Raw genomic sequence first — 21,970 nt, forward strand, 5'->3', positions numbered from 1 at the left:
ATCCACATGCCAGTCGGGATCGACCTCCCATTGAACCTCAACACGTGACCCCGATTCTTTATTTATATTTAACATTTCAAGGAGAAGAATAATTCATGTAAATCGAGAAACTTTTTTTTTTTAGTTAGATAAGCCATTCTACTTCTGGTTAGGTAAATTCAACTTGTCTGGAAGGTAATGTACACAAGCTTCTGGCAGCGCTGCGGCTACGTTGTGTAAAGTCACGCGTGATTGGTCGGATCAAATGCAAGGTTGCCTGTGATTGGTTGATCGTGTCCTGTTGACCGAAGGTGGACTCCCAGGGAGTTGGGAGCGCTCGAAGGAAGAGGAAAAAAAATCCAACCGCTGAACTACACCATGCGCCTCCCGTGTGTGGGACGCCGTTTCGACTCTAAATAATCGTCATTATGTCCACGTCTACCCCTACCGGAGGCCGTCTGCTATGTTTATATCGGGCTTACTCGCCTTTATCGCTGTTGCTCGCCTGGAACGACGCCCAGCAACTACTCAGGTAACTTTGTTTCAACTCCAGCCGTTAGCACGGCTGCTAACCAGCTAGCAGCCGCTCGCCGCAGTTACCTTTCATAAAGTCACCTTTTTACAAATTGAACACTCATCGCGCAAACTACAGAAAAGACATTCGGCTACTTTGAGGGGTTTATTGTTTAAGTAAGTGAACGAATTGATCAGAGTAGAGTAGCGTGAGAACTGTCCGAATCGCTCAGTTCGTGCGTCGAAATCGAACAATAAACTAGCCTTTTTTTTTTTTTTTTTTTTAAATGGCAAAACCAGATGCGACTATAATGGCGACGCGGCGTGTAATATCAGATTCACGAACGTGTAGGTGCTCACGAATAAGATTGGTTTTCCAGGTTTGGCAACCTATTTGTTAGACGCATTTCTCTTCCCTTGGCTCACTTGTTGCTGGTTATTGATGCGGTGTCGGCGGTCCACGTTGCTGCGCTCCGTCGGACCCATGACAACAAACCCTGATCGTTGGTCCATGTGCTTTGTTGGTTACATTTGCTAACCCTCTCTAAATGCCCGACTATAACCCAGCCGGCCGTAGTACCGGGACCACAAAGGTCAGTTTAATTTTGATCACTTTCCCCAGCATCACGTCGCTTATTTAGCAAAGTAGGTCTACCATGGTGGTGTCAACACTCGTGATGAGTTACTTTTGCACTTCTTCACAACGTAAAACAAGTCTTTTTGTGCTCTTCTCTTCCAAATGGATTAGGTAATGCAGCCAGGATAAAGGCGTGGAAAACAGATTCTCGCTTTCCTCCAGAAGGTACCTTTGCCGATGTTGGCGTAGAAAGCATTTTAGATCAAGGTGAATGATGGCGTCACGTTGGGCTCATTCTTGTGATGATAATCTGGAGCGACAACAAGCGAGATTATCATTCTGTGAGGTGAGTAGCAATCTCCCGTTCATGTTTTTAGATCGCGAGCATGAATGTTTTTGTTTTTTGTGTGGAAGGGTGGTGGTGGTGGTGGTGGGGGGGCAGCTGATTCAGGGTTTCTAGAGTCATCTCTCTGTTGAGTCCGCTGTGGGGGTGGAGTGACGACAAGAGCTTGACACTTTGGCCCAGCTGTTTGTGCGTGTAACAACTCCTGCCGGATTCCGTTCACAAGTTTTTCCAATATTTCTGTTTGGTGTTTACGTTCTGTTGTGCGTGTTTAGGAACCCGGGTCATGTGCATACTCAAAAGGCTAAAGCAGTTGCGTGAATCAAGTCGGAATATCTCTGTACAGACAGAAAATGATGCATATTAAAGCAATTAGATGATGTCATTCGTTTTCCTTCGATTATTGCCACAATCCATGTTTTTGGGAGGCAGCTGGCGCCGATCCTTTCACAAAACACTGGCCATCGTGCAGACTTTTAGAGTCACAACAAAGCCAAGAGAAATAAATACATCATCTGCTTTTTTGCGTTTATCATCATGAGCCAGCTACCAATCCTCTTCGACGCTTAGATGAGTCAAATTGAGGAAGTCGCAACAAGCTTGAACTTGATTGGAGGCGCGAGGTGTGAGAGCAGAGTTTGGTTTTTGGAAATGCCACTTTTAATGAGGCCGCACCACCAACCAATTGATATGTTAATGTGGCAGAGGAAATCCCCCTGGAGTGTCCGCTCTTTACTTGTGGTGCTTATTTTGTCATTTAACAACGCCACTCGATATCCCATCGACACGTACGTGACAGTATATCGTTGACTACTCAGATACACACCACAAATCGAATTCAAAATTGTTCTACATATTTTGTATTGTTCTCTTGACTTTCTTTATTGCAACAAAAGAAGAAGCATTTGTTTTATCTTTGGCTTTATCTCTTGGCTTTGTTTAGTTTGAGTTGTCCCATTCAGCTCATGCTTTCCTTTTTGTTGGTGTTGGTTATATATTTTTTCTCTCCCTATCACAACTTGGATTTCTCCGGTCACGTATTGAGTCAACCAATCAATCTGCTTTTATCTGTGAAATGTCTGTGGTAACATTTTCCTGATTACTCTGGCTCCCGTATGCATACGGTCACGTTAGATGATCAATTTTGTGTTTAAGGAGGCTTGTGGTATTTTGTTTTTTGTGTGGGGGGGACATGAGAGCAGAGTGAAATAGATTATTGTTTTGAATAATGAAGCACGATCCATATTCAGCGCTGCGGGGGGTCGACTATGGACAATCTGAGCCACCGAGTCCCCCCCCCCCCCACGTGTCTTTGCCTTATTAAAGGTCAGCGTTTATCTCATTTGGAGCGGCTGCCTTTCACAGAAGCCATGGCTCAGTGATGGCAATCGGAAGGGAAAATGAAGCCACAATTTGATAGAAGAAGTCTGCTACTTCCTGTTGCCTTGTGGTAGCGCCTGCCGCATCTCAGGAGGCAGTCTGCTTTGCCCCTTCTTGCCCGGTACATGAATTGGAGTCCAATGCAAATCACCCGTCGCACAACATCCAAATCAAGGTAAACTAAAAGGGTCAGTTCTGGTCCCAGCTGTGAGTCAGATCAAAGATACTGAGTCCTAAACCTTGTCCTGCACTACAAAACTGGGACAGCCAGCGCATTCCAATGCCCCCCCCTCCCTCCATCCCCCAGGTCATTAGCCAAGACTTCACAGCAAAGTGTTCACTTTGGATGGAGCGTGGTGTAGAATCTAGCAGCAGCCCACAGACCGGCAAGATGGGGCCCCTCACACCTTTTTAGGTCTTTTTCGCAGCTGTCATGCCGTGCGTGCTGCTACAGTGTCGCTTTTTAAACACACAGGCCAAGGTCTGGGGTGTTGTAATATTTGTTATTAAGAAGTTGACATTCGAGTTCCCTTTTTAGTGTGCATAGTTCGTCTCCAGAGGGAGGGATCATTTTTTGGAGGGATAACTCTTGCTAAAGCGTGGACTCTTTTAAAAGGCTAGTAGGTGATGCAGTTTACTGAAAAAAAGTAAATTGTTTAGATTTAACTGTCTGCGTGCCCTGGCTGTTGTCTCTGCTAGTGTAAACATCTTGGTTGTATTGCAAAGAATGAACTTGGCTGTTTGTGTCATCTGTGATAAAGGTCCATTAAAAAGGCCAATTTCTCCAATATATCATTTGAATAATCTTTCAGCTCAAGGCTGTCTGTGTACGTATCACACTGGCATGAATGCTTGTGACTCATAAGTGTGTGAGAGACCCTCAGGTTGTGCTGATGTGACCCTGCCCTGCTCCCATTTGATGAAATTGCACTTTGGGTCCAGAAAGTAGAAAAATGTCTGGGATTCATTGAGTGGGAATGTCACAATATTAACTACATGCATGTGGCAATGATAACAGCGCTGGCTTGGCATGTCAGGAGGCCTCCACCCTCTCACCGCCTCCAAATTAAGATCAGAAGGATGGGGAATGGCCACATGCGCCTCCCACAACCCTGTTTGCCGGGCCGGCATCTCAAGCATCCAATTTGCTCCATTTGTTGTCATCACAGCAGAAGTGCCCCCTCCGGCTGTGCATTGGAAGATGTTTCTGTGGCACCAAAGATTCCAGAGCTCAAACCATCTCACTACGAACCGCTGTCATCTTCAAAACAAAACCGAGTGCAACAGCGCGACCGGTTCTGCGAGTCTGATCAGAAACACTCGGGTCGGGTGTCAGCTGCACCTGTGTGACGTTTCCCAGCCCGGCCAGACAGAAATAAAACAAACGCTGAATTTGTTAACGCTTGCCTCAGTGCCTGCAGTGTATCGGGAACAAGCCACTTGTTGCTCGTCATCTGGCGACGCTCACACTCGCCGCTCGGCTCTTTTAAAGGTGCCGGCTCGTGAGTAAATGTTTGCCAGTGTTTGTTTTTTTTAAACTCGGCACACATTGGATTCTCCCCTCCGACAGCTGTGTCAATGACAGCGGCCTACTCCAAACGGTCTGTCGCGACCGCGTGGAGACTCGTGTGTTTATTGTGTGCTCAATCAGTAACAGCATCAAAAATTGTTTGCGTACATTTTTTTTAGATGATTCACTTCCGTGATGAGCTGGCATATCTGTCCGGACAGGCGACAAGCTCATAGTAGAAGGAAGGCTAAAGCTGTTATGACATACACTTTTTTAATTGTGGGAAGACAGGGCAGAAGAGAGGCGTTTCCTGTAGCTAGTTGAACCATGGAAGATGATATAGGCGGGCCGGAGTACGTAAGGAGACTGTGTTACCGCACACTTGATACCACCAAGGTGTGAGCTTATAAATAGTCAGTAAACACACAAATGCGGGCTGTTCAAAGCCTTCAAAGTTGACATTCTTCTTCCGCTCATTGTTTTCCCAATGAAAAAGCAAATTTTGAATCATGCTTGCACCTCTGATTCAAATCTTTTCCATAATTGCCACTTCTTGAACTTCTATAGAATGACTCTGCCGAGTGGAGAGGCTTGGACCCGAGAGAAGAGGAGTCGTTCTCATGGCCGCGACCCAAAACGGTGCTTCTACGTCGCACTTCTCACGGATTTGGCTTTACGCTGCGGCACTTCATCGTCTACCCACCGGAGTCGTCCATGCACTACTTCCTGGTAAATGTCTGGCGGTCATTTTAATTGGATTACTGTGGACCGCCGCATAGCACCCCCCCCCCCCTACATTTCAATTATATGTGGCGTTTATGCTGTTAGCGGGCTATTCTCCATAAATAAACGGGATCCACTGTATTTGAATTTATCTTCCCAATGCCTGATTGACTAATATTTTTTATTAATTTTGTTACAGGGGGAAGATGTCGGGTGCAGAGGTAAGAAAAAAAATCAAAGAATAAATGAAATCCCAGTGTTTCCTCTGACGTGTGATGACTTTTAATCCAACATCTCCGAGGCGCTTTCAGCTTCCTTGTACGCAAAGAAAAATGTCAAAACAATCGATGAAATCACTCCTAAGCTATGGTAGAAAAACTCATTGTGCTGTCACAATGTCTTCTTCTGTGATCTGTAGTATCTTGTATCTCTCCAGGTTTTGTTTGGCAAAGCTGTTCAGCGTGCATGCTCGCATTGTCTCCACGCTCATAAAAGCGTGTTATCGCTGGAATTTGCCCAGTGATTCCAGTTATGTTTGTATTACTTGGAAAGGAATGCAAGCCCTGCTGGAATTCATCATGCACATGTTGAGGAAGTGAAATTTGATCCCAAGTCATCTTTGTTGGCGTCTCGCATGACGCAATACCATATTAATCCGCTGACGACACTTCACTCGCCGTTGCCATGAGGCAGATGAACGGCGAAAGAAGAGCCGCGACAGTTTGACGGTATTCGTAATCGAGTGTGCCGTCTAAGAATTTGACCCCGAAACGCCCTCCCGATTTACACAATGACAGCAACTTGACAGTTATGTCTTCAAAACAACCGAAATAGAAACGAATTGCGCAAATTCACAACCATTCCAATCATATGCAATCGGTGAACACAAACAAACATTGCACAAGAGCGAACCAGAGTGCTCCACTTGCATGAACCCGGCTGGCCGGCCGGCACAGTTGAACGCCGTCATCAATTATCTTATTGTATTGGAGTCTGCAGCTTCTCAAGACAAAGCTCCTCTGTTACAGCGCCAACCAGGTCCAAGTTTGGCCGCACTTGCAGTCGAATGTTGCCTGCTCGAGTCCCTCGAGCACATCCGGTACCCAACATCGAACATATTCTATTTTAATCGAGAGACCAAATGTTCATTTAGACATTTTGTTTTTATTGGCCACTGGAGGCAAGCAAAATTAAGCTTAATGTCGGTGACATCATACGGAAGCCCTCTTGAACCTGCTGTCCTCATGAGGAATGTTCATGTTGCAATATGGACCAGTGCCTTTTCACTGACAACCGGCCACTAGAGGGAGTAGTCTTCATTACATAATGTGGGTGATGGAGCATGACTAAGATTCTGTGGAGGAGAATAAAAGGACATATGTACAGAAATGATTTCCTCCATGGATAGCACTTGGCACCTGGCATTTCCCTTCTCAGGCTACCTCCCATTCATTCCACTCCACTCTGGCGTACTGACTCACCAGCAGAATGTTAACTACGTCCAAGGCTTTGACTGTGGACACCGGCGAGTGAAAGGAAAGAGTGGGAGTAGTGCAGCTGAGCCCACTGTCACTCCACCTACTCCTATTCCCTTTCTTTCACACTCATCTTTCTTCTGAACCCCCCTCCCACCTCTTCAGTGCAGCTGCTAGGAAACAGCGACTGGCCGAGCAAACTGGTTTTCCTCGCGCTATAGCAGCTTTTATTCACCTTGCGAAACCCCACACACAATTTCACCCCCGATTGAGATACCCCCCTTGAATACACTTGTATGATTTGTCTTCTATGTGGGCCAAGCACTGGTCTGGCTACTTTATTGCTGCCCTAATGCGAGTGTAGTCAAGATCAAGCCCCACCTTTAGCGTTCCCGTTTACAGTAAATGTCTACTGCTAACCATTCTAGTTCCTGTTTCAGTGAAAGCCTCGGTGGCGATGGGAAAAGCCCTCCACGAATGTCACATGTCCGCTTTGACTTTTTCATTGGTTAGGGAGACAGCGCAACAGGCTGGAGCCGATGGACACTATTTTCGTGAAGCAAGTCAAGGAAGGCGGTCCCGCACACGGAGCTGGTCTCTGTACAGGTACGCTCATCCTTTTGTTCCTGACCAAATCCAAATCTTCTGGGCAAGCCATGCAGAATGTGATGTGTCCTTTTAGGTGATCGCCTTGTGAAGGTGAATGGAGCAAGTATCATCGGGAAAGCTTACTGTGAGGTTATATCTTTGATCCAAGACAGGTGAGACAACTTCACGATGCTTCACGTTGGCTTTTGGAAGACTTATGTGAATGAGCTTTTCTTTCACTTCCTCACAGCGGCGATTTCCTGGAACTTTGTGTGATGCCGAAAGACGAGGACATATTGCAGCTGGTACGCATCTCCCATACCTTTTTGCTTTCCCACAAGTACAACTTGTTCTGTTTTCAGAATAGAACGGACCGACCCTCCTATCCCAGAGAGCTGTTCCAGTTTTGCTCTGGGACAGGACTACTAAAAGGCAGACATCCCATCAGAGCTCTTTATCTAGGCCTCCTAATCAGGCCAGAACAGCTTTTCAGTTTTATGTCACTGAGATGTTATGTTGAAATGCACCAAATGCGTTCAAGCCAAACGATGATCAGGTCGGCCCGCGCTGTGTAGGTCATGTAAGAGGGGAGCTTTGGAAAGCAACATTCCACAGTGACTCGTGGCTGGAGGGGAGGGACGGAGCAACTTTGGGGTGTGTGCAAATACACATGCGCCGTTGTTGCCTTCATTGCTGCCTGCTGATGCACCTTCACGACTTTTGGATTTTTTCACTTGGGGTGTGACTTGCATGATTTGTTCATTACAGCTTTTATGGTGGATGCCCTTCCCCAAATGATTCATATCTGTAAATGTTCGAGTTTTTTTGGTGGGATGAAAATCAGCTGGGTTAGCTTGCGTTGACTGTCGGTTGCATCATGCAGACCGCCGCCACCGTTTGCACTCTGCACATTAAGAGCAAAGCGAAGCCGCACTCAGCTCTTAAGTGCTACAGGACGTGCGGATGCTAAGGAATGTCCATTTGACAACCTGCTAATATGATGAAACCTAATGGCTATTAACCTGAAATCTCCCCTGTGTACTCCTCCATATCTTTATCGATAATTCAATAAATTACAACAAGGGTTAGTATGTTAAGCCCAAGGCCACAGTTTCAAGCCAGCGTCAGAGCTGTCAACCAATTGGCAAGCATTATTTTGCGCTAACAGATACTAGCTTATGTTTGTTTAACACTTGTTTGGAGCAATTTGAGGTGGCGAGCTCCAAGTGACCTATTTCCCCTACACCCCACAGCAAACGTGCCTCTCTTCTATCACACATCAGGCGGCCTGAAGCCACATGAAAAGGAACTCAGTGAAGGCAGAAAGACCGGCAAAGTCTGTTCTGTAAAGGAGGAGGAGATGCACGCATACTGGCGACATGACGTTGGACTGTAGGAGGCAGCACACACGGACTGCTTGGAGACAGGCAGCAGTTGCTTAGCAAAGATATTGGGAGAGGCGACACTCTGGGAGCAAGCGAGAGAGAGAGGTACTTGTATGCCAGGCAAGAGGAGGAAATGCCAAGAGACGGATGGGGAAAGAAAGAATGGATGATAAGCGGAACCGAGTGGATAAAATCAGCTGACTGCCTTGTGTTTTGAACAGGTTGATGCTTGGGGGCGGAGGAGGGTGGAAGCTTGGGAGGGGAGGGAGAGCTCTCCCATCAGAGCGGAATGTATAATCAGCAGCTGCGCCTGCTTCTGTCATGTGAGCAGCAGAAGAAGGGCGGGCAAGGCAAGGCAGACGTAGAGCGACCGGAGGCACCTCATTCGGTTAGCGTAATAATGTGGATGCGAGCGAGCGTGCGTGGTGGAGGCTTGACAGCAACATGAGAGGCGAGCTTGTGCTCCCGCCGCCTCGCCCAGAAAGAAGCCACTGTCACAGGCAGGTCGTAACGTGGCAACGCGTCGCTTGGCTCGCGCCGCTGCTCCCGCTCGTCGTAGCGCTGTTGCGCGAGACTATTTCCAGCATGTGAAATTCTGGCTTTTTTTTTGTATCTGTTTGATGTTCTTCCCTTTTAATCGGATCATTTCCTGACTGCATGTTTGTCTCTGCTGCTTTCCCTTCTCTCTTTCTGTCTTCATTTCTCGAACGCTCTTGTTTGCACACGCTCAAACGGCCGCCTCCTTATCTGGACACAACTCATCTGGTAAGCAAACTGCTGACTAGTTAGCTATTTGACGTTCATGTGTGGCGCCGCAAACGTTTTGCACGTTACGACACGCATGTCCGAGTCGTGCTTGGAGGCGGCAGGCAGCTTTACGCCACCGCTGCTTCTGTTGATTTTTTTTTTTAAGAGGCACTTCCATGCTGGAGGTTGAGATGTTCTGTCCAAATGGCCGATTCACTGTGTTACCTGTTAGATTCAGAGCGCCAGACCTCGCCCAGGCTTCATTCCAGCTTGTCACATATCATTATAGTGATAAAGACCAGTGACCTCTGAACTCTTTTGCATGTTTATGCTGTCTCGCTAAGGGCGGGGAACATAGCCAAACACATTGATTGTTGCCGACACAGCATTATGTAATTTTTTTTTTATTAATGTGAGCTGGTTCAAAGTACCCATACCAATACATCCATTTGTTTGTTGCTCAGAGAGAATATTAAGAACAGTGCGGTCAGTACTGAGCCACCGTCGAAAAAGGAAATCGATAATAAATGCCACACAAATGATTGCTGTCCATGTTCATAAAGGCCTTGGAGCTAAATATAGCTGTCACAATCAGGGAGGGAACCTCCTGTCTGTCTAAGGCATCTGTTAGTGTGACGTGCGTAAATGTGCACGCGAGTTGTACTGGGCCATATATTTGCTTGTCTTAAAACGACATGCAAATTAGGAAGAAAAATGTGAGCCGCAAAAAATGCTTCAGCAGTTCGTGTCTGGTATTTTTTCATTAAACATGTTAGCGTGTGACTCACAATAAGGAGCTCCTCAACTGCCAATGCCTCCACTCACTCGCACTGCAACATGTCCCACACACACACACGCTTACGCTTCCAGTAGCAGTTATGCTACACTTGACTTGCATCCAGTAGCTCACTGTTGATTATCACGCACACCTTCCCTGTCTATTTTAACACAAGTTTACTGCTCTGTCTCCAGGCCTACTCCCAGGATGCCTACCCCCGCGGCCACAGCAGCTACAGTGGAAATGCCCGTCACATTCCTGAGCCGCCCTCCGTATGCTACCCCAGAGTAGACTGTAAGCCTCCGGGCATGGCCCAGGCGATGGACTCGGCGGGTCCCGGCATCAGGGGTTCGGTGGCGCCGCCACCTTCCGACCACGGCTACCGCAAGGAGATCACCGTGCCCCCGTCCCTTGCTCCGAAATCTTATCCAAAAAGTCAGATGGCGGTTTGCATGCGCAACGACAGCGTGAGGACAATGGTGGTTCCGCCCGAGCACCGTATGGGTCCAGCGCATCTAGTAGATTACATGGACCCGGCACTTTTGAGGGCGAGGCCTGCGTCATTAGCCCAGTACCCGCACCCTCGAAAGGCCGACGTCTATCCCGGCGGGCCAGGACAAGCCTCATATCGAGGCCAACCCAATATAGATTGGCGAACTTACCAAACGTACAGGGAATACATTGACAACAAAGGAATTCATTCTCACAGTAGTCGAACCATCCAGGAGAGGCTCGATAGCCTGCGAGCTTCCAATCAGAACACTTTTGAAACCTCCCATCACGTTCCCCAGATGGGCTGGGGCCCGAAGGGCATACGCAGGAGGAGTATTTCCCACGAACGCTCGTACCACGGACCTCCCCCGCACTTCCAAGTGGCCCCACGCAGCGCCTCCCAGGACCGCGTGATCAGTTCCGAGAGGATGAGCCGCGCTCGGAACTGGCCGCCGAGGAGCATGTCTCAAGATGGCATTCTGCATAATGTACGCTCACGCTCCACGGACTATGTTGACCCAACAGATGAGGGGATAGGATATCGGAGGGGGGCAGAACCCGGTACGAGGCCCAGTAGACAGTCTATGCCCAGACAGGCCGTGCTGTCCAGGCCTTCTGTTGGATACAACAACGGACAGAGGGGGCCACACAATTCAATGTACATTAAAAGAGTGGATTCTCTCCAGACCCACTCACCGCCCGTGTTTTCGGAAAGGCCCACGCATTTTGGAACGAGAACAAACGCTGAGCAAAAATCCTTAGTCAAGGCGAACCACGCTTGCCGCACCAACCACCAAGGCGACAACAGGTCGAGAGCCGAAAGTGTGCAACCCGTTGAGGCCGAGAGGGACGCGGCGTCGCTTGGGAAAAGGTCCTCTTCGTGTTCCGCTCAAAAGCAGATACCCTCGCGGTCTGCCATCCTCAATCCAAGCCACCAAGAGTCTCGCTGCCAGGCGGCCGGACGTAGCCTCTCTGAGTCCGGCGTGGTCCTGAGGCCAAAGCCGCCCGCCGGAAAGCACCCAAGCCCTCTGCGCCAACACTCCTACATTTTGGCCGTGAACGATGACGACGGTGCAGATTCCACAACAGACGTGGCGACGTGCTGGCTTCCCAACGACGCGCGGCGAGAGATGCATATACGCCGCCTCGAGGAACGTCACACCTCCTGCTCCAGCAACCTCGACGAGTCGTTGGATCTAATTCCATTCATCGGTAAGAGGAAACCAAATGAGTTTGAAGCTCGTCGTTGTCACGGCAACAGCCGTAGTAACACGAGGCGGGCCGACAAATGAAGCGATTGAAAATAGATGAACGTTTGTATAGCTTGTGGACTACCAAACCGCACAGTTATGTAATTGCCTATTTCATTTCAGTGCATTGTGGTTTGTGTACATTTAATCCCACCAAGATGTTCAGAAACAAAGGCCTCGTCCTCGAACGCTGACATTAATCGGGATCAGTGGCATTTAAAGTGTGTTAGTGGCAGGGCCACACTGGAAAATTCAATATCATGGAATGGCTCATCAGCCCAGACTGCTTTCATAGTGTACAGTCAATGCAAGTTCATAACAATGATGTTTAAAGACCTTGTCAAGTGAATTTATTTTCATAGATTTCTCTACTCGGACCCGTCGTTGAGCAGCCATTTGGTTTTTCTCCACTCATTTGTGCTGTAGATTTGCATTTAAGATTGGCCGGCAATGTTTGCTGGGTGTTTTGTTGTTTGGTGGAGTTGGCCTGACAGGCCTGGTGCCCACAAAGCAATGTGCGACCGTGCCAGTACACCAGGACTACCATTCCGGCACTGGTGCCATGGCTGGAGGAAACCACTTCTTGAATGAGCTGGCTAGGCTTCACGGCCACCGTCGACGGCCCCTTTGAATGGCCCCCACTCGCATCCATAATTGGCTTTTGCTTATTGCATAGCAAATGATGGTCGGAATTGGTAGCATTTTCATCCATCCATCCATTTTCTGAACCGCTTAGTCCCCACGGGGGTCGCGGGCGTGCTGGAGCCTATCCCAGCCGTCATCGGGCAGTAGGCGGGGGACACCCTGAACTGGTTGCCAGCCAATCGCAGGGCACACAGAGACAGACAACCAATCACACTCACACCTAGGGACAATTTGGAGTCTTCAATCGGCCTACCAAGCATGTTTTTGGAATGTGGGAGGAAACCGGAGTGCCCGGAGAAAACCCACGCGGGCCCGGGGAGAACATGCAAACTCCACACAGGGAGGGCCGGAGGTGGAATCGAACCCACACCCTCCCACTGTGAGGCGGACGTGCTCGGTGGTAGCATTTTGTCTAATAGAATTTGTGCACCATTTGTGTTGATGGCTAAGATTTCCATTTTATTTTCGCCCAGTTTGCTGAATGCATCAAAATCAAACACTGGCCCTGCGATTATTTTTTATTTTTTTTACAAGCGCTTGTGTTTTTGTCATTGTGATAGACGAGCCCGTCAGCCCCAGTGTCGACAGGGATGCTGCCCCTATTCCACCTTCCGCTGTCATATCCGTGCCACCGTCCGTCGCTACCGGTCCTTCAAGTCCCGACTCTCCGTGTCTTCCCATTCGCCGACAGCTGTCACATGACCAAGGTAAAAGGCTTTGTGCTTGGTTTGTGGGTCATATATCCACTTATTATTTATTTGTTTTGTAAGAGCATTGCACATTCACTCTCATAACTGTGATTTGCAAGTCACTGTATGCTCTGCACCAGAGTCCCTGAGAAGTGCTTTGCTGGAGTCGGAATCTGCCAGCCAAACGGAGCGCTCGAAATCCTACGATGAAGGTCTGGACAATTACCAAGAAGAGGGCAGAGGGTATGTTCAAACTCATAGCCCGTCATTGCTCTTGTCTCTTTTTTCAATTCGTTGGATGACTTTATTATGAATTCATGTTAATGGGTTTTTTGTGTTTTGTTTTTTTTTCCCCCCCAGACGATCTTCTAGTAGGCATATGCCGAGTCTCCGGGGCTTGAAAAAGGTGAATTGCCATTGTGGCTTAGAGAACTGTAATAATGTGTGCTAATGAGCACTGTGCGTTCCGTGATTCGTCCTTTACAAACAATATTTGTGTGACAGGCTTTGGATGCTCATAAATCTTCCGGGGACTCTGGATCACGAAGAGATTCCACCGCAGATGTCTTTTTGGATTCTTCCAAGGAAGGCTTGCTCAACTTTCGCCAACTTTCTACTGATAAAAATAAGGTATGCCCGGGTAGTTATGCTGTAGTTATGATGTTGCTTACCATGTGTGCCGTGTCTCCTTTCTGTAGCGTGCTAGTGGAGGAATGAAGTCATGGAAGCAGATGTATGCAGTTCTACAAGGTCACACGCTGACACTGTTCAGGGACAGGAAAGACGCCCTCTCGCACGTCACCACGCCGCCCGATGAGGAGCCGCTGCGAATCAGCGTTAAGGCCTGCCTGATCGACATCTCCTACAGCGACACGCGGCGCAAGAACGTGCTGCGCCTGACCACCTCCGACAGCGAGTACTTGTTCCAGGCGGAAGGGAGGGAAGACATGTTGACTTGGATTAAAGTCATTCAGGAAAACAGTAATCCCGACGAAGAGGTGAGTGGGCGTGTCACCAAGGGAAACAAAACAGACAATTGGACGTGTTTCTACACGAGGCGCACTTTTTAAGGATTTCAAGTGTGCTGCAAATACTGTATGGTTTTTTTTGTGTTATCGTAATAAGAGAAGTGTCTGCCTTTTCAGAACGCCGCCGTAACAAGTCAGGATTTGATCAGTCGGAAGATCAAAGAATACAACATGATGAGGTCTGCAGGCGCGAATCATTATTTGTACCAAATGATCAGGCTCACCTTTGACCTTCTTCACTTCTCAGCGCACCCAGCAGCAAGTCTGAGCCTTCGCCCAAAACCCCCCGTCAGTCCTTGAGCATCAAACAAGCCTTTTTGGGAGGGAAGACGGACAGCAAGAGCCACAGCCCTCATTCACCCAAATCGGAAGAGCGCAGGGCACTGAAAGGTGAAGTCAAAGCCGGCCACCGTTATGCCTCGCTTGCCCACTAAAACCGCCTTATGATTCATTCAGATGAGGCCAGTCCACCCAGGGACAGAGGAGCGTGGAAAATTGGCATTCCGGGCATCATGCGAAAGCCCTTTGAAAAGAAGACGCCGGCCGGCGTCACGTTTGGAGTGCGCCTGGATGACTGTCCGCCCGCGCTGAGCAATCGGGTGAGCACACACTCGCTCACAAAGGTCTTCCATTTGAGTGGTTCATTTTGGTTCTGGGCTCACGATACATATGTCTTTTGAATTCCTTTGCTGAATTTGAATGCTGTTGCTTTCTAGTTGGTTCCTCTGATCGTGGAGGTGTGTTGTAGCGTGGTGGAGGAGCGAGGCTTGGAGTACACGGGCATCTACCGAGTTCCTGGAAACAACGCCGCCATCTCCAACATGCAGGAGGAGCTCAACACCAAAGGCATCGCCGACATCGACGTGCAAGAAGACGTGAGCGGCCGCACGCATCCTCACTTGCGATTTGCACTTCGACAATCTGAGAATCGTTTGCTTCTTTGCAGAAATGGAGGGATCTCAATGTCATCAGTAGCTTACTCAAGTCCTTTTTCCGAAAACTGCCCGAGCCCCTGTTTACAAACGGTGAGACTCTCAAAGGCATTCCTCAAAAGTTAGTCCGTCTTTAAGACTTCTCTGGGTCTGCTCGACAGAAAAGTACGCCGACTTTATCGAAGCCAGCAGAACCGAGGACTCTGTTGAGAGACTTAAGGAGCTAAAGAAGCTGGTAAGGAATCTGCAACAGCACTTTTTTTGGATTGGATTGTTGTGAGGCGCGCTGGCAACGACTCTCCTCTCACCCTCAGATCCACAAACTGCCTGAGCACCACTATGAAACCCTCAAATTTCTTTGCGCTCACCTCAAGAAGGTTTCCGACAACTGTGAGAAGAACAAGGTGCGACATATGAAGAGCTGCGCATATTGTTTTGAAAGAAAGACGTCTCATTTGTCATCACGGTGTGTGTTTAGATGGAACCTCGCAACCTGGCTATTGTGTTTGGCCCGACGCTGGTGCGAACCTCCGAGGACAACATGACAAACATGGTCAACCACATGCCCGACCAGTGCAAGATAATCGAGAACCTGATTCAGCAATACGAGTGGTTCTTCGCCGAAGACTGCGATGAAGATCCCGTCGTACGTGGCCTCGCGTTCGGCGCCGGCGTCATCTGCGCGCTTTTGGCCAAGCCTCGACTTGACTTTCCTTCCGCCTTCCCGCAGACGGCAGCCGAGCAGGAGAGCACGGTGCAGTCTCAGCCCGTGCCCAACATCGACCACCTGCTCTCCAACATCGGCCGCACAACGGCGGCGCCGGGCGAAGTCTCAGGTAAGCCGCTGGGATGTTTCTCTCAGCGTCGCGCTCCCACATTTCAACGCAGCAACTATTTGTCCATGCCAGCAAAGTTGGATTGATTCCATTGCTAGTCAAATTGTATGAAATATTAACTTCATGCGTGTTATTTATTCTTTTTTTTATTTTACATGCTTTGGGCTGAGATAGTTTTATTATTTTTGGTTTAGCCGTTGGGAAATTGTAAGCCTTTTTCGATTGAGTTGATTTACCAACCGAATGTGTCTCGGTTTCACGCCAATTGTCCAAGTTGGTATTTTTGTTCATTTCTTTGCTTTTATTGTTCTAGCTCAAATTGTCCAAGTTGATATTTTTGTTCATTTCTTTTTCTTTTCCTCTCACCCGAGCCATTTTCTTTTCCTCCCCCCCTCCCGTGCTTTACTTGCGTTGAGTCGGCGACTCCTTTTCCTTCAGTTCTTTTCTTCCCTTCCTCCTCGTCTCATACGTTCTCTCCCCCACCCCCCCCCCCCCCGAAAGGAAATCAAAGTTAACGCCAAATGGATGGAAGTTTTTCTTAACCCTTGTGTGTGTGCAGTGTGTTGTTTCTCTCCCTTATCCCTTGTCCAGCACTCACACATGACCCCATCTTGACACAGGCCAAGTGGGCGGCGTCTATCACTCGATGATGTCGCTGATGGACTCAGTTTTGTCAGTGGTGGACAGCTGGGACTGTAGGAAGAAGGACGAGTGTTGTGCCCAGTGTAGCTGCCTAGTCTGCAGAAACCCGCGGCTCTTTTAAATTGGGGGAGGAAAAGAGATGAAAGAGAAGTCCATGTTTGTCATTTTCCTTGTGGTGTGCACGTCTCACATTGAACGCAATACCCTGCCTGCATCCAGGGCGTACGCGCCAGTGCTGCCGGACCTTCTCTCAAAGCCCTTTTGCTGTCTCTTGTTGTCTCTAAAGCTGATCGCGAGGACAAGTAGCATGGTATGGTTCTCTCCGGTCATGTGGCCTAATCTGTCATGATGTCTGGGGAGGGGCGGGGCCATCGTGGCGGGACTCAACTGCGCTGGAACACACTCAATTCAATTGACTGCAGTTGTGAACAGGGGGGGCATTTTGATTTCATTTTGTCTATGCGTCCGTCGTGCTTTTCTTTTATCGTCTTTTGTGTTTTGCTCATCTTTAGATTTGTACGCAGTCTCGCCACCGCAACACTTGTCTTGGTCTGAATCGTAAATAGCCCATCGATCCCACCTCAAGAACAATTTCAGGGCCGCAGCTCTGTACAGGAACTTGACTCGCGTTACAATCACACACTGATGGCTGTGGAGGGGGCGGGGAGGGGGGCGTCTCCAGCTGGTCAGTGGCGGGCAACACGTGATGCTTCGTGACTGACGTTTGTGTCCGTGATGTGCCGTCGCTGCCTCCATCGTTGCCCGAGCATGAGCCGCTTGTGTCAGTCTTTGTTTGAACAGCCGGCCGGGGGGGGTTCACCCCCCCCAATCTCGTTCACTCTCTCTCTCTCGTTTCTCTGCCTTCATCTGTCATTTCAGGCTTTGTTTTCTGCCACCTCCTCTTCTTGGTGTCCACCAAGCGCTTACTTAGTGTGGTTACTTGTCCTTGTCGAGTGTGTCATCTTGCTTCCATCCAGCTGCTCTTCTTACAGCTCATGTCTATCAATGATGAGATCAGCAAGCCATCAATCTGCTCTTTTTTTTTTTTTTTTTGCCCGTCCTTCGCTTTATGGAATTGACTTGCTTTCTCAAGGTGGCAGACTACTAATGATTCTTTCCTTATTGATGCAGATTCAGCATGTAGTGACTCCTCCAAATCAAAGGTGACGTTCTCTTTTTGTTTCCTTCCTCACAAATTCTCGCCCTGGCTCAGTCACGTCCTGACCGTGTGGTTTGTCGTCTTTCCCGCAGAGCCTCTGGGGGTCAGGGAAGGATCAGTGTAGCAAAGAGATGCTGCGCTCTTCCTTCTTCGCCAGCCGCAAGCGCAAGAAGCCCAAAGACAAAGCGCAACCCAGCAGCTCGGATGACGACTTGGATGCCGTGTTCCCCAGGAAGGAGAACCCGGGGAAGAGTCAGCAGCAGCCCCCCTGCTCTCCAGAGAGTCGCACTGAGGGGGGCAAAGAGGAGGGCACTCGCCAAAAGGAGCAGCTGAAGAACAGCTCCGAAGAACAGCTTGACAAATCCGAGGTGCCTCCCGAGCTCAAGCCCACCTCACGTGGCGCCGGCTCCCCGTACGCGTCGCCGTCCCACTCCCCGAACCTGAACTGCCACGCGGTGCCGTCAGACCCGCCCTCCAACTACGACGACACGGTGTCTGACCTCGGAACAATGAACAGCAGCAGCTCCCGGGCCTCGGTGCCGAGGGCCAGGCGCTACAGGACGGGGGCACCGGGACAGGACACGGGCACCGGCGGGCCAGGAGCCGATGTGTGCTCCATCACCTCAGACTACTCCACCACGTCGTCCATGACCTTCACGACTGGCGGCGAGTTCAACACGCTGAGTTCGGAAGTGCGTTCGGTGGCAGAGAGCAGGGGCGGGGACGACGATGCCGACGACGAGCGCAGCGAGCTCTTCAGCGAGGGCAGGCCGGCGGAGACAGACAGCGAGAGTGACATTTCCGTTTTCGCCGTGGTAGCGGCCGAGCGTCTGGAGCGGCGGGAGGCCCCACGACCGCTGGCCTCCCACAGGCTCATCGAGTGCGACACGCTATCCAGGAAGAAAGCCGCTCGGCAGAAGACCGACAGCGAATCGTCGCTGGACGGGTCCCGCGGCGACAAAGATTCAAACAGACTGTCGCAGTTTTCAGCCAAAGGTCGCTCCACCGGCAGCCTCAGCTCGTCGTCCCGCGGCGAACTGGACAAAGCGGAGCCCGCCTGGAAACTGAAGATCACAGACCGGCTGAAAGTGCGTCTGCGCATGTCGGTGGACGACATGTTTGGCGTGGGCAGCCAGCGCAACGTCGAGGGCCGCAGTAAGAAGAAGAACATCCGTCGCAGGCACACCATGGGCGGCCAGCGGGACTTTGCCGAGCTGTCGGTTCTGGGCGACTGGCCCCATTGCTCAGGTTCGCGCTCCGAACTGTCGGCCGTGGACCGCCTGAGACCCAAATGCAGCTCCCAAGACTTCTCCATCGGCGACTGGATTGCACGCGAACGCCACCGCACCAGCAATCCCGAGGTCAGCCTGGATCTGGCCGAGCAGCAGGGGGCACCGTTCGGCGGCAGGCCTCGCGACGGCCTCGCGGCATCCTCGGAACTGTCACATGGGGCCGCCGAGGCTTTAAACGGCGACGTGCCGCAGGCTAAGAGCCTGAGTTTGTCGGCCACGGCGCATCCACATAAACTGGCCAGTTCCCAGGTGGTCCACTCGCGCTTCTATCAGTACTTGTGAGTCTGTGGGAGTGAAAGAGGACTTTTAACGTTCAAGTCTGCGTGTGTGCGTGATGTTTCTGAGTGAGCATGTTGTACGCATCATCATGTGAACGTGCAAGCGACTCGACAGCTGTGGACCTTACTCACGTTGAAGGCATGGAACAAATACGGTTCCTACATCTATTTTTTTAATTAGGACTGATGAGGGGACGGACGGAGCTGGCACATAAATGAACGCTGGAGTCGGATGAATTTAAGGATTAGATTTTATGAAAGAATAGATTTGTAGTTTTTGCAGATGAGCTATTTTTGTGCCAAGACAAGTTACAGAATATGTGAACCAGTAACCAAATGAAGAATGTCCAGATGTGCTCGCCGTAACGCCGACTAAAAGCTTTAGCCGCTTGTGTTGATGTTAAAATGTACAGTACATATCTGCTCATCGTGTACTTGAAACGACTTTTGGGTACGACCCGCGCGACGACTGCCGACCGGGCTTTTTCCAAAGGTACGCACGAGACTTGAAGTATGCACATGTTAAATAATACACTGAAGAGCAGTGAACAAAATAGTTGGGAGCAGTACATGGATAATCAAGAAAAAAAACGAAATCACAATAGGAAGTGCCTGACAATGAAATGTTTAGGGTGCCATATTGTCTTGTTTTACAGTACACAACTGTGACTAGTATGACTTATTTTTTTTCCCCCTTTTCTTTCTTTTAATTGTTGACTGTCTGTCGTTCTCCAGCTTTTCTTTAAGAACAATGCCGAGCTTCCATTCCTGAGGCATTCCACTCTGGTCTTAACACATTTTCTACTTTGTTTCCAACGGTTTGTTTTTATAATGTCCTTTTTAACAACTTGAATTCTGAAGATTTACTGTAAAATAAGTAACTTAAATGTACATACAGATGTCACGTTTTAGCTGCTTTACTTGACATTTCCATCGTGGGATTCAGTACAGTCTTTGCGGGATGATTCGGTAACAGATGTGCGGTGAGGAGCAATTCAAATTCGGCCCATTGACAAAACTATCAACCAAACAGTGATGAATTTGGAATCAAAAACAAAACTGCTTCCACTTACTTGAGCTTATTCATGTTTTGTTTAGACCTGTACCAAAATATGTCATTCACACTCAAAACTGTATTTATTATAGGGCTCAATTATTTTAAACACACAACAGAATATTGAAGTTCAGACTCTTCCTTTCAATTCACACTCGTTTTGGAGTGTGATTTCATTTGTGGCCAAATTTTAAATGTTTTCCCCACTTTAATGACAAAATCAAGAGTACCATTCAATTGAAAAACTCAAGTAGGCCCCTGACCGCACATTCCTGACTTGTGCCCATGCGTGTGGATAGTTTTGGTACGGGGTGTGAGGGAGTGCAAAACCTGATGCGGACCGCACAAACGCTGCCTTCCTCCTGACTGGGAGACAAGTGCACAGACTCCGGAAACACTGGAAATAAATTGTGTCAATGGCAATGATGTGACTGTGTTGGTTCTATAGAGCAATTTTTCTTATTGTGTTCAGCGGTGGTCGATTTGTTTCTTAAAGAAAGCCTTAACTGTATATGGTCATGTTTGTTTGTTTTTCAAAAAAAAAAGTCTTAATATACATGGTCGGTTTATCTAAAAAAACAATTCTTACTAGACATGGTCATTTTGTTTTCTATATATTATACATCTTTTTTATGAAAAAAAAACCTGACTATACTTTTATTAGATTTTTTTTTATAATCTTTCCTATACATGGTCATTTTTTTAGGGTTTGACCAGTTGCAATAATCCTCAAATACAGCAACAGTTTTGCGTTGTCTTTTCTCTGCACGTAATTCAGCAGGTGTCCGCAAGAGTGCGCTGGGCTTCCGTAACAAAGGTTGGCTCCACCCATGGGGAATGTGCACAACCGCTCGGCCATCGGTGCTTCGAAATAACTCCGTTCTATGGCTCCACATGTCAGCGCTGCAAACCTTTGTCCTGGTACACCACGTGAAGTAAATGACGGGATTTTTTTTTTTTACCTCATCTAATATGTATCAAGCATACGAGCTGGTGTTTTAGAACAGGCTAGACAAGTAAATAAAAACGAAAAAACAATACTTGCTAAACTTCTAAAAAGTTATTGCCTTATTTTTTTCACTGTTGAGAGAAGCGCGCAATACAATGCGGATAGTGCTGCGGGGAAACGATTGACAAGCGTTAGCACATTCACGCTTGGCACATTCCGCAGGGGTAGAGAGTCGAACCCTAAATCTGAGGGGTTCGAGTGCAGCGACGGAGCCGTTCGGCGGTCACCTCGCTTTCACTTTAGTGTTGGCTGGTGAGTGAACGATTCGTTCAAAAAAACGAGTTCTTTCGACTCGACCAGAGCCTGCTCGGAAACAAAAAGAAGATTTGGTCATATTGATAGGGTATCCATCCAAACATGTTCGGTGTTCAAAGTTTGAACGGATAGTCCGAAGCAACCCTTTCCACAGTAGTCACCATGACAAGCGACCACCTGGTGGCGTTAGTGTGCCGAGCGCCGTTGGACGATGAAGAGAAGAAGATTTGAATTGACGGATGTGACGTCAGGGCTTTAGGTAAATTGAAGACAGGTGTGCTCAAGGGGAGTTATCATATGCAGGTGCCACCGAGCGCGTGGCGGCGGACGGTTTCTCAAGTAAGCTAGCACGCTAGCAAATGTTTGTCGTCTCCTGCCGTTTTTCACGACAGACGCCGTGTTTGTTGCACG

General features: G+C 48.8%; 1 protein-coding gene across 3 annotated transcripts; it reads left to right on the forward strand.

Moving 5' to 3' along the window:
• Positions 1–294: 294 nt before the first annotated feature.
• Positions 295–20,718, forward strand: arhgap21b (Rho GTPase activating protein 21b). Of its 3 annotated transcripts, XM_049746379.2 has the most exons (24): positions 295–511; positions 1,241–1,415; positions 4,870–5,031; positions 5,225–5,246; positions 7,014–7,106; positions 7,183–7,261; positions 7,339–7,393; positions 10,193–11,702; positions 12,946–13,092; positions 13,215–13,317; positions 13,435–13,480; positions 13,579–13,704; positions 13,773–14,072; positions 14,220–14,281; positions 14,350–14,492; positions 14,559–14,701; positions 14,819–14,977; positions 15,049–15,127; positions 15,196–15,269; positions 15,349–15,438; positions 15,513–15,680; positions 15,765–15,870; positions 17,644–17,675; positions 17,764–20,718. In XM_049746379.2, exons 2-24 carry the CDS (start codon positions 1,341–1,343, stop codon positions 19,243–19,245), a joined length of 5,256 nt encoding a protein of 1,751 aa, XP_049602336.1. In that variant the 5' UTR covers positions 295–511; positions 1,241–1,340; the 3' UTR covers positions 19,246–20,718. The 3 variants fall into 3 exon arrangements, with proteins under 3 accessions (XP_049602336.1, XP_068504723.1, XP_049602335.2); XM_049746378.2 differs by lacking the exons at positions 295–511; positions 1,241–1,415 and adding an exon at positions 3,837–4,284; XM_068648622.1 differs by lacking the exons at positions 295–511; positions 1,241–1,415; positions 17,644–17,675; positions 17,764–20,718 and adding exons at positions 3,828–4,284; positions 16,491–16,725.
• The last annotated feature ends 1,252 nt before the right edge of the window (positions 20,719–21,970 follow it).

Source organism: Syngnathus scovelli, chromosome 17, assembly GCF_024217435.2.
Source record: "Syngnathus scovelli strain Florida chromosome 17, RoL_Ssco_1.2, whole genome shotgun sequence".
Taxonomy (NCBI): Eukaryota; Metazoa; Chordata; class Actinopteri; order Syngnathiformes; family Syngnathidae; genus Syngnathus; species Syngnathus scovelli.